The sequence below is a fragment of the Chenopodium album genome, chromosome 9 (genome assembly GCF_948465745.1).
Source record: "Chenopodium album chromosome 9, dcCheAlbu1.1, whole genome shotgun sequence".
Taxonomy (NCBI): domain Eukaryota; kingdom Viridiplantae; phylum Streptophyta; class Magnoliopsida; order Caryophyllales; family Amaranthaceae; genus Chenopodium; species Chenopodium album.
Window position 1 is genome coordinate 28,020,854 of NC_137842.1, and position 13,225 is coordinate 28,034,078.

Here is a 13,225-nt window from a genome sequence, read left to right on the forward strand (position 1 = left end):
ATATTAGGGTCATTTTGTGTTAATATGCTCTTTTGATGTGATTTCTTTCCTTATACACCTATAACTAGATAATATTGACATGTTATGAGATAAATAAAGTTCATTTAATAAGAAATGTAGGAAATGGGCAAAGTAAGGTCATATAGGCCATATTCGGGCCATTTTGGGTAAAAAGCGTCATAAACCTTAACAAAATGCTCTCCTATACAATTTTAGGGCTTACACACATACAACTATCCAATATTGACATGTTATGAGAAAGAAATAATAGTTCATTTGATAAGTAATGTAGTAAATGGGCTATATAGAAGTCATATAGGTAATATTTGATAAAATACATATTGTTTGCCTAATTAATTATTTTTAAAATAATGTTTTTGTATTTCAAGTTTTGCAAGGTCCAAAAGGATGGTTCGTTGACAATCAAGGAGCTTAATGAAGTTCGTGACATGTTGGCGTCTTTTATCACCTTCAACATGTAAATGGCATTGTAATTGTATATTATTTATGTTAAGTTTTGAACTATATAACTTATTATTCATTATATATGTGTACTTACTATTATTTGTATATGTAAGCAACTTTTTTTTTTTTTTTTGTATTGCATTTGGGAATATTTATATCTATATATATAATTGAATTCTTGTTTCTAATATTATTTTTGTATATAATAATTAATAATATTATTATTAGTTATTATAATAATAAAATTATTAATTATTATATTTAATATAATTGCTGGAATTACAGGTTATTATTATTGCAGGTTTTTTTTTTAAATATTATTGCACAATGGAAAAAAAAAACGAAAAAAAAAAAATTACATCATAGGCACCGGTTAGGCAGCAACCGGTGCCTAAACTATCCACCACCAAAAAAAAAATGGCGGGAGAGCAGTTTTAGGCACCGGTTAACCGGTGCCTATTCTATCCTATGGCACCGGTTAACCGGTGCCTATTACACCCTATGGCACCGGTTTTGAACCGGTGCCAAAAACCATGTTTTTGGCACCCCTCACATAGGCAGCGGTTCAAACCGGTGCCTTAGACCGGGTTTGAACCGCTGCCAAATGCAATTTTTCTACTAGTGAATCTGCCCTAATAATAGGCCTCTACTTTATTCTGATCGTATTCATGTGCGCTTTCTAATTAACATGCAATCAATAGGATTAACCCTAAACCTGTTTATCTATGTTGGTTGAATATTAATGCACAAATAAACTATTATTGGCGATCACTTGAATTATAATCACAATTAACCCTAACAAGATTATTAAATATCTTATTAAGCGTGATTACAAGTACAAAATTCCCTTTAAACATGCATAAAAGGTGTGATCAAGCAATAAAAATAAATAAGCATCAAGCAACATAATAGTAATCAATAACAATAATTATAATCATAAATAAAATAATCATGAACCATTATTATAACAAATTATAATGACCATAAACAATAACGAATATCATAATCATAGCAATCATAATAATATTCATGTTAAAGTATAAAAGCAAGATCCTAGGCATGATACTAGCAAGATTAATAACAAACCCTAGCATGTCACTAAGCAATAAAAAATCAAATCTTTAACCCTAACATGATACTAACAATCATAAATATTAGGAAGAACATAGGAAGCATCTTAACAATCATATTTAATATCAAAATTACCCTAGACATGATACTAGGAATATAACAATAACAATGTAAACATGATTTCTACACCATAACATCAATAAATCATTTAAAGTACTTACTTTGATGCTTCGTACCTCTTTCTAATAACAAAATACACACGTTAGTAACTTCAAGGAAAATAATAATCAAACAATTAAATTAAATAATTGAAAGAGAGATTTGGGACCAAACCCTCAGAAATTAAACCTTTCACGCCTAGGGCGAAGGCAACTTCGAATATGGCTAGGTGTTTCTAGATCTTGTGAATGCGGAATTTTGTATGAAAAACAAAGTAAGAAAGAGATGAATGAAAGAATGCTAAAGAATTAATGATTGTTGATAAAAGCTAATTAAAACTAATTGTTAATGAGAATTCGTGAATGAATGTAGATGATGATAATTGGTGAATGAAAACGGAGTTTTTGATACGATATTTATAGAGAAAATCAGCCAAAAAAGATAATTTAACAAAACAGAGTCTGACGCTCAGGAAACAAGGTTGGCGCCAACCCTGGCTAGCTGGCGCCAGGCACCAGTGGCTAGCGCTAGGTGCCAATGGCTAGCGCCTGGCGCCAAGCCTGGTTCCAGGCGCCAAGGCCTGGGGTTGGACGCCAGTCTTGATTTTAACACGTTTTCGAAAATACGATAAGTTTACCGTACTGGAGGATAAAATAATATAATTCCTTCGAAAATGCTATTTGATTTCGATTAAAACTCTGAAAAGTCAACAAAGTCAACTTATCAATGCTAATTGAATTAGGAATGAAAAGAACCTTCTAGAAGATTCTAGAAGACTAAAACCATTCCTAATTGCATTAGGAATGATAAATCATATTAGGCCCTCCCCAAGATCATTGGGCCGCACATAAAGCTCAAACCGGGCCCAGTTTGGTAAATTGGCCATAACTTCCTCAATATTCATCGGAATTGGGCTTATAATATATCGTTGGAAAGGTCTTTGCAAGCCCCATCCAACTACACCACTATTAGACCCATATCATGGACCAAACAAACTGGATTGGCTGTTTTCTTAAAATAAAGTTTTCCAAAACAGAGAGAAGAGAAAAGAAATAAAAACTTTCCGCAACACTAGACCTTTCCACACTTTCGTTTCATTCGATTATGATTCGACGTGAAAGACACTCATCACTGGGTTTGGTTTTGGGGAGACACAAATGGGTGTCTACAATTAGTAAGCATTTTGCACGGAAAAATGTCTTATGCAATCTTTAAATACCTTGAAACTGGTAAGGATTAATACAATGAACCTTTAGAAAGAGTAATAATCGACTATTAAGTTCAAAATCATATATCCTTAACCTTTTTCTTATGTATTTTAAAGAGTAAAAAATAGCATTTATATGTTTTTCTTATAGAGTCTAGATGATTCTCTAGAATAAAATTTTGATACATATTACAAGCTGAAAAACAAAGAGAAAACAAACAGAGGAATAATGAAATTTTGCATCAATTTGTTCTTGAGTACCCTATGAGTAGTTAGGACTCTTAGGTGTTAAATTTAAGTTTTGAGTTTGGATTTTGCCTAAGTCCAATGCAACGTACATTTATACTTAGTATTGCTGTTAAGTCTAATATGATCATCTAATATAAAGTTTTGGTATCTTGAATCCAATGTAGAAATCCAAAATATAAAATACGGAGTAGCTTTTATTTTTCCTCTCTTTGTATATTGGTCCAGGGGCTTTATTTTTTATTTTTTAATACTCTGTAATTAAACCCAATGTAAGAAGAGCTTAGTTATCCAATGCAGGCAAGCTTGAGCTCAGCTTAATTCAACTCAACAATACAAAGAAATACAGTCAATCATTAATAAGCTGATACTCATTAGATGCAGAGCATATAGCATTATTAGGATGCATCATATCAGAATCTCACCAGAAAAGTGGTATCTTCTCTTCTAACAAGTAACAATAAACCTTTAAGGTAGGTTAGGATTGATAAGAGAACTACTCACACCTCCTTTCCTTCAAATATAGAATATACATCTAGAGCCTAAGCACAAAGGCATTCTACTCTCTTTAAAAAACATGTACCTTGAAAAATCGCATCTTTTAAAGTTGTGGACTCTCATTTTACGCTCGTAATCCCAAAATTATAATCGAAATTTAGATGTCCTTTGCATCTCATAACAACGAATCTAATAGCAATGTTGAAAGCGACCTTTGTAAAATTCTACAATCCCCAAAATCAAAACCAAAGTACAATCTAAAGATCATAAATAAAAATCCTAAAAAATCGTATAGGGAAAAAATTAAAGTACATTTTGATCGGATTTGTGGTAGCGCTTAACTGGACAAACCACAAAGTCACTGACAAATATTCATGAAATGATCATATTGAAAGAATAGAAAGAGACATGAGGGGCTTCCATGGGATAATGCTTGGAAGTTGGTATATTTCCCTCGCTTATAGTGTTTCTGGTTCTCCATTTACTTTAATTATCTACTATATTTTTTTTCTTTCAAAATCCAATCAAATTTAGGAAAAATAGATGAATACCCAGACCCTAAAATTTAAAAAGGATAATACCTTAAAATCTAAAATCAATCAAAACCTTATAAAACAATTGAAATTATAATTGAAAAATACCTTTGAAGATTGTCAGTGACTTTGTGGTTGAAACTTGAAACCAATAATTCAACCGATTGAATGGAAAGATGAAAAAGTACGGAATAACAAAGAGAAGATATACAATATTAAAAAAAAAAATCTTGTAACATTAAATAGGGGCAAATGCGTAAATACACATTTTTTGGGTTATAATTGTCACAACACTATTCATAAGAGCAAGATTCTACTTTTTATAAAGTAGGGATACATCATCGAATTTCTTCTTTTTTTGGTGTTCTGATGTTGAATATTTGACTAATTGTACAATTTAAAAACCAAATTGCGAACTTAAACAATAAATTACTTACACATCTTTATTCTCTTCAGTGGGAGCAGATAATTTTGATTTTCAACAACAAAAAAAAAAAATTAAAAAATATTAATTTAAAAAAAGTCAAAAAGACAATTATATATTAGAATATAGTTTCAATTTTACAATTTGTTGAATTATATTAGCAAATTTATTTAACAAAAATGTAGGAAAATAAAAAAAGTTAAGTATTGTTTATTTTTTTTTATAGGTGTTTTCGTGTGTTTTTTGTCTTTTGTCATGGTAGATTGCAGTTTTTAAAGAGGGAAAAATGGTGAGAGGAGAGAGAAAATACAAAATAATTCATTGAGGAAGGTTTTTAATTTATGAGAGGAGAGAGAAATTTTTTAAAATGAAATAAAAATAGATATGACATTGTTTTTTTTTTTTTTGAACTTAAATAGATTTGACAGTTGGAGAGAGGAGGAACTATTATATATATAAAAAAATATAAATAATAAAAAACTTCGTGGGCTTCTTTGGTTTGGACGTCTTGTGTTGGGTGTGGATTGGGACAGGTGCACATAATACTAATTGGAGTTAAACCTTTGACCTTGGGCTTTAAATTGAATCATTTATGGATCAGATCCAATTAGACTTAATTGGACCCAAAAATACTCAGATTCATCATCGTAGATCTATTATAAGATAAAACCTGCATACACAGGATTATCTCTCTCCCAATGTTATTTATACATACTCACAAAAGCTTTACCTAATCAGCTCTCTTTCTCCAAGAGTTCCAATATAAGGGTCCCGCATTTCTCTCCTCTACTTTCTCTCTCCTCTACTTTCTCTGGGACTCACTAAAGAGGGAGAAACAATGCACCACTGTTACGTTTGAAGAACAAAAAGAACAAAGATTTTATTTCTAGATCGATTATTTGTGTTTTGTTTTTTCCAAAGAGAAGAATTTTGCTTGTTATGGAAATGGAATTGGATCATCCTGTCATCGTTAGTGAACTCAAAGATGAAAAGGTAGCCAATTTAATCTTGTTTTTTGTAATTTGTTTGGATACCGAGTTTGATTACTGTTTTTGATCGCTGATTTTTGTGTCTGATTAATTGGATTTTCTTTGAATTTGTTGGAATTTGATTTAATATTTGAAATTCAGTTACTTTTGTTTTTTACGAGTTGTTGTCAGATTTTTTTTATTTTTTATTTATTTATTTATTTTTTTTAATATTCAGCGAATTTATCTTTTTTTGTAGAAAATTATGGCTATTTTTGAATTTAAGACGATGGTTATTGTTCAATTTCTGGGAATTATATTTCAATTAATTTGTACAAATGTTGATCAGGGTTTTTTTGTAGGTATGTTTGATTTGTAATTGATTAGGGTTTCGGTTGAATTTATTTTGAGTTTTTTAATTGAATTTATTCTTAGTGATATCTTTCCTAACATGTAGGATATTTCTTTGAATTTCTTGTTGGGTCGAATGATATAATAATTCTGTCCGTCTAAAATCAGTGGCCGAATTCAGTTTAGGAATGGTTGTTGCTATAACAAAGTGTTAGTGGCTATGAAATTATAATTATTAGACCAATCTGTAAAACATGAAAAGGATTATTACAACGTTTCTGTAGATGTTTGTTTGGTAATGACTGCCAAGGAAGCTTTCCGCTTCTTATGATCATGATTATGATGCTAGTTTTCCACTGCGAATTCAATGATTGGGACCGTGTGTAAATAAAATTTGTTGAGTTTACATTGCTCATGAATTTTTATAAGCACTATAAGTAAAATTAAAGTAATTATGACATTCAAGGCGTTGATTTTCCATTATTCCTTTTCAAAAGAATGTTTGAATTTCGGAAAGAAAACTAAGATTAGTAAAAAAAAGTGTGCATTGCTCCAAAGTGACTTACTTAGTCAATTAGATTTTAACCGGCTTTGAATTTTAATAACCTGCTGAATTATGTTTTTAATCTATCATATTATGTCCTCCAGTCTCTGATGTTTTGTGCTTACAGGAGGTCTTAATGGCTGATTTAGCGGTGCCAACTGCTGTGCTAGTTTCTGTGGATAATGCCAATGGTGTGAAGACCTCCACATCAGGATCCAATAATTCAGCTGATCATAATGGTTCTATTTCCGACTTATCATTTCAAGATGATGCCATTGATGATGGGGATGATTATGTGGATGATGATGATGTTTATTCGGACTACTATGATAATGATGAGTATTTGTCTGATGTGGATGATGAACTTATGAAGCTGCAAGCTCAATTTGACAATGCAGACTTGCCTCCTGGTGTTGAGGCATCAGTTCCCTGGTTGCAGGATCCTTCTCCAATTGAGAAGCCTCCTGGTGCTGGAACATCAACTTTTCCAGTCCAGGATGAGAAAGTCTCTGCGTCGAGCTCTAAAGCCCAGTCAATTTCAATTGTTAAAAAGGAAGAAGAGATGGATGAGGTTTTGAGAAAATTAATGTATTTCAAACAATTTGATACAGTCGCTGTATGTTCTGATCATCACTATCTAGATATGGAATCCTCAGGGCGAATGGTTGAAACTATTTTCCTTTCTTGAAATAATTAGCTCGTTTAACAAATGTTAGTTTTGCAGCTTGCTTATATGTGCTTCTTTAAATGATACTGCAGCCTTCAAAGGATTGGTCAAAGAAAATTCAGGATGAGTGGAAAATACTGGAGCAGAACTTACCAGGTTTGTCTTTCAATGGTTTATGTCGTATATCTGTTAAGTTATGGGATCGTGTAGTCAATTTTACACTTTAGGTTTCTAGAGATTCATGTTTGCCTTATGATTTATTATTAAATTTCATTCAGTATTTTTCTATTTACTGATTTAAAGAGTGATATACTTAAAACTTTTGAAATCTGATCATACTAAATGGAAGGAGGTATCCTCTGCATAATTTTATGCTTTTGCACCTTTTTTGTACAACTTATTATTTCTTGCAGGGGAGTGGGGTGTGGTTGGGTCGTTGGCTGAGGTTACAGAGAAATTTTAGGTCCAAGGAGACTCAACCTTAGCCGGAGCATCATTCTTTGCTTACTCTTTTGCAGAAACAATATTTGTTAGAGTTTATGAATCACGGATGGATCTTTTAAGAGCTGTCATTATAGGACCATCAGGAACTCCATATCATGATGGGCTTTTTGTCTTTGATGCTGTGTTTCCAGCTACATATCCAAATGAACCACCGGTATGTATTCATGGCAGCAAAAACTTTCCAATCATCTTGAAATTATATTTGCAATTGTACACTAAACTATATATAAATTAAACATACTTCGTACTTGAGTGGGATCTTGTTAGATTTATCAATATATCAACTCTTCATAACTTAAAGGTATTTGTAATTTGCTCAAAACTATGCATTGACACAACCCTGAATGCCATACATTGTAGTAGTTGGTTCATGTCTTTTTAGTTCATTTTGTATTGTTAAAATCGGTTTTAGGTAGCTTAAATTAGTTTTAACCAGTTACTAAACCAGTAATAATGAGTTTGTTTTAATTTTACTCCAACAATATGTATAGTTTCAATTTTATGAAAATCATGTGAAGATAACAGAGCCATAGTTGCAGTCTTGGTTGTGCTATGAATGTATAATTTTATTTTCTTAAGTAAATGGGGGCATCATATAGGGAAATAATTAGTTTCATAGTATGCCTCCATACTCTGCTTTGGCCCCTGGATTTTCTGATGAATACCAAGAAGATGCGTAGAATAACACAATTTTTTGTATGTGGCCGGCGATAATTTTTTTTATTATTTTTTTTATAAATGCCACAAGTCTTCTCTCTTCTCTTTCCTTAGCTTCTTCTCCAAGCCAAACTATACATCACCAACAACCATATCTCTACTCCACTCATTTTCTCTCTCATCTTTTTTTAGCTTCTTCTCCACCAAACATCACCAACAAGGCAACAACCATATCTCTACTCCACCCATTTTTTTTTCTCCTCTTTGCCAAATTGCTGCAATTAAAGCTTGAAATTGTAGAAATTGGGTGCTAAATTGCTGTGAAAAATTGGATTTAATTAACCTTAAGATCATCAACAACATTTAAAGTAGTGAAATCGAAGAGAACCGGAGAAATGTGAGCTCGTTTTCTTCGTGGAATCTTCGAATCTTCGATCTAACATTCTTCGTAAAAAATTCAGCAACATAAACAACAATAGTAATGTGAGTAGATTGTAAAGTACTTGTATGGTGCGACTGGTTTGGTCAGGGTTTACTTGTAGGCATGGAATTAAAACTCGGCCATTCCATTCTATAACGGCCGCTTTGTAACGAGTTTGGGACTTACCGTTCCGCGAAAAGCCATTACGTAACGGTAGAATGGCGTTATATAACCGTTCTATAATTGCAGCGGCCGTTAAAGGTAGAAAATCAGTCTTCACCGGGTGCGAAGAACAGAAAGCCAAAAGAAGAAGATAGGTTTTGGGGGGGATATAACAGATTCAACATGGGTTCAAAAATAAAGCCCTAGATCTGTAAATTATCAACTAAACTAGCTATAAAAGGAAGAAAGATATTGGGGCTTTAAGTTGTGGGAATCAGGCGAGCTGAAAGCAATTTACACTCCGGCCAAATTTCGTTCCGGGTGATGGCTATTTGCAGGTCTTCTTTTCTCTCGCCTCCCTGATGCGGCTGGCAGCTGGCTTCCTTGCTTGTATCCTCTTTTAATTAAACTAACCTTAACTTTTGTTATCATGTGACCTTCTCTCAATTCTTTCTTTCCTTTTCTTTTATTTTATTTGTGGTTTGAAGGGTTAGCTTTTTGTTTTTTTTTTTTTTTTAAAATCTGTTTGGAGTACTATATTATGCTTAGCGTAACTCTTATTTTATTTGAGTGTAGCAAAAAATAAAGCTCAAAAATGTTAAAAAAAATTATAAATGCCATATCTCATATATTGGGCTGTATTTAAAGTAGTTTTGTCAATAATATTGTATATAAAAAAAAAAAAGAATTTAAAAAACTCAAAAAATGACTTATGTGAAGTTTTTGAAAAAAATCACGCTGTGTAATCCGCGATCCGTTCTATTTGACCGTTACAAGCCGCTTCCGCGACAAGGCGTCCGTTACCGCAAACGTGACCACGACCGCGATTTTTTTCCATGCTTGTAGGGTTTTACTGGTTTTAGTTAGGGGTTACTTGTAGGGTTTTACTAGTTTTGATTAGGGGTTACTTGTAGGGTTTTACTGGTTTTGGTTAGAGGTTACTTGTAGGGTGTTACTAGTTTTGGTTAGAGGTTACTTGTAGGGTGTTACTGGTTTGGTATGAGGCCTAAAAGCAATCCTTGAATAAGTAAGTCATACAAGTAACCCTTGATTTAACACATACAAGTAACCCCCGAATAAGTAATCCATACAAGTAATCCCCGAAAAAAAAATACATGTAACCCCTGAAAAATACAAGTAACCCCTGAATAAGTAATTTATATAAGTAACCTTTGGGAAAAAAAATACAAGTAACTCTTGACAAAATCAGTAACCCCTACAGTTTTTACTTATGTGCGTGAATAGTAACCCCGTTGTGCGCGTGTCTGGATCCGTTATTTTTGCTGACTTCGCACCGTGCTGCACCAAAAAGGCTATAGTAGAATAGTCGTTTAAAGTATATCTTTTGGGTGGTTATTATAGATAATATTTAGTTGTTATTTATTTTCTATTTTAATAGATTTAGTTTACAGATTAGTTTATCTTTTGTTTTATCAATATTCTAGCGTTAATTTTGCCTATATAAAGGGCTTTAGGTTGTAATGTTTTTGGAGAGAGAGTTGAATTTGAGTCATAGTTTGATCCATTCGTATAAATTGTTTTCCGCAAGAGGATTGCATATGGAGTTATTATTCCTAACCAAGGTTTATTAGCAACTAAATTGGAAGCCTTCTTGGCAAAATAACATACGCAATTCTCTTGTGGAAAACAATTCATACGAATTGATCAATTTATAACTCAAATTCAACTCTCTCTCCAAAAACGTTACAACCTAAAGCCCTTTATATAGGTAAAATTAACTCTAGAATATTGTAAAAACAAAAGATAAACTAATCTGTAAATTAAATCTATTAAAATAGAAGATAAAAAACAAATAAATATTATCTATAATAACCACCCAAAAGATATACTTTAAATGATTATTCTACTTATCTTCTTGATATGCATCAGTTTCTTCCTTAATAAGCTCCCTAATACGTAGTATTTGTTTTGTTATTTTCTTATGTTCTTTATTGTAAACAAATTGTTGATGAGTTCAGAAGATTAGATTTTCATGTGAGAATTTGATGTTGTATGTCGTATTTGGTACTCCGTACAAGGCTTAAGCAATAGGAATGGTAGTGCATTTGTTTTTGATTTTACGTATGATGTCTTATTTAGTACTCCGTGTATGATAAGTTAGACAACGAATTAGGTGCTTTGCTGTTTTACATTTCTAGTTACCACCTTGCACTTGTGCATATGAGGGGTAATGTTAGCTAATGAAGAATAAGACCTTCCTAATGGAGATGCATTATTTATAGCATTACATCATCATATTGTCACATTCATGTGAGCTAATGCACAGACTATAAGCTTTTTTTCGTCTATCTTGTATTGAACAGGCATTTGGTGTTAGAGAAATACTTTGAAATACTCGGAGCAGTTAGTTAGAAAAATTACATTTTGATAATATTAACTTCTGTGAAATTCATGTCAGATGGTCCATTATCATTCAAGTGGCTTTCGACTTAATCCCAATCTGTATGAATGTGGAAAAGTCTGCTTGAGCTTGTTGAACACATGGAGTGGTGGACGAGACGAGATGTGGCTTCCAAAAAAGTCAACAATGCTTCAAGTTTTGGTGTCTATTCAAGCTTTAATTCTAAATGCTGAACCCTTTTTTAATGAACCTGGGTTCGACAAGACGTACAGAGGTTCAGAGGGGAAGAAAAAAGCCAAGGAATACAGTGAAGATATTTTCATTAAATCCTTGAAAAAGATGATGTACACAATTAGGAATCCCCCTCAGGTATGGCTCCACCAATATACAACAAGAGTACATTCTTTTTTTTTTTTTTTTCTTGAATTCATATCCATGGCTAAGTTTTCTTTCTACTGGTTTATTTTATTTATTATTTTACTTTCTTCGTTCTTTTTTTAATTGCAACGTTGAGGTTTTCACGCTTATCAGTGCACATTTTATATTATTAGAATCTTTAATTATTTGTTAGTAAAAATTATAATACTCCTTCCGTTTTTTAATAAATGTTACACATTTTGACTGACACATAGTCTTAGGCAATTTAGTTGACTAAAATAAAATAAAAGGTTAGTGGGGTAATTGGAGTTTTAAAAAATTGTAAAAGAAAGATTATGAGGTTAATAGTTTGATGAAAAGAAATTATTGTGAGAGGAAAGAAATAATAAAAAAAAAAGTAGTAGTGGGTTTGGGTGAGAATCATGAAAGAGAAAAATTTAATATTAAAATATAGTTTTTTTTGCCAAAAAAGGAAGTATAACACTTATTAAAACACGGCTTCATTGGTAAGTGTAACAATTATTAAAACACGGAGGGAGTATGTTAATATTGTCAAAAGTATTAATTCAAACAAATTTTACAAAATCCTATATAATTATTTTTTTCTTAAGTATAAGTCACAAAAGCAAAATTGATTACTCCGTAAGTAACTTATGTTTGATGCTTCAAGAAAACTTGAGGGTGTCTTTTTCCTTGGTTGGAGAGGGAGAGAGCAAAGAGAGAGAGAGAGAGAGGGGGGGGGGGTATAAAGATTGATTTAATGAATATGATTAATGTTTCATAATTTGGTTGCTGTTTACCCTGTTGTACTTGTGAGGACTCACAAATAGATTACTCTTCCTGCAGCATTTTGAGGATCTGGTAGCTGGACATTTTCGTGTTCGTGCTCTTGATATCATGACAGCATGTAAGGCATATGCTGATGGTGCTGAGGTAGGGTGTGATGTCAAGAAATGGCTTGAAGAGGGCGACAATGCTTTAAAAACCGGCTCATCAAACTTCAAAACCGAGGTTGCTAAAATAATGAGACCGCTTGTGAAATATTTCATCAATAATGGGTCGAAGGACTGTGAGAAGTTTCAGAGCTGATGTTTAGACCTTATATCAGATACTTCTGATTGCTCAACAAGTACTGACATAACCCTAGAAAGGCTTATAAGTAGGACCTAAGCATAATCTAAATGCAATTACTTGTGCAGAGTTTGATAGAACTTTAGGAAACTATTATGCAGTGCTAGCGTTATCGCTTTTATTTGTGCGTAGAAATGATATGATTTTCTAGAACAATGTAACTCTCAGAATCAACATCTGCTTTATTAATTTCTTAGTGAAATGGATGTTTAGCTAATCTAAATTCTATGCTCAAGATCAATCTTCCAGTAGGCACATCAAATATGAATACATATGAAGTAGAAGCTTTGATTATAATGTACTGGCTTGGTTATTTAGCCTGTACACTCTTTAAATGTATTCTTTGCCTTAGGAATTGCTATGATGAAATTGATTGACATGCTAACGATGCTTTAAGCCAAATAAGCCTTGGTAATAAGTTGAAGTAATGAGAATGAATGCGACTGTAATTTAATTTAAAAATATGCTACGTGTGGT

General features: G+C 32.4%; 1 protein-coding gene across 1 annotated transcript; it reads left to right on the forward strand.

The window, feature by feature from the left end:
• Positions 1 to 5,313: 5,313 nt before the first annotated feature.
• LOC145558493 (putative ubiquitin-conjugating enzyme E2 38) lies at positions 5,314 to 12,965 on the forward strand. The gene is made up of 6 exons (XM_081619758.1): positions 5,314 to 5,596; positions 6,594 to 7,130; positions 7,226 to 7,289; positions 7,652 to 7,791; positions 11,297 to 11,608; positions 12,464 to 12,965. Exons 1-6 carry the CDS (start codon positions 5,543 to 5,545, stop codon positions 12,704 to 12,706), a joined length of 1,350 nt encoding a protein of 449 aa, XP_081475884.1. The 5' UTR covers positions 5,314 to 5,542; the 3' UTR covers positions 12,707 to 12,965.
• The last annotated feature ends 260 nt before the right edge of the window (positions 12,966 to 13,225 follow it).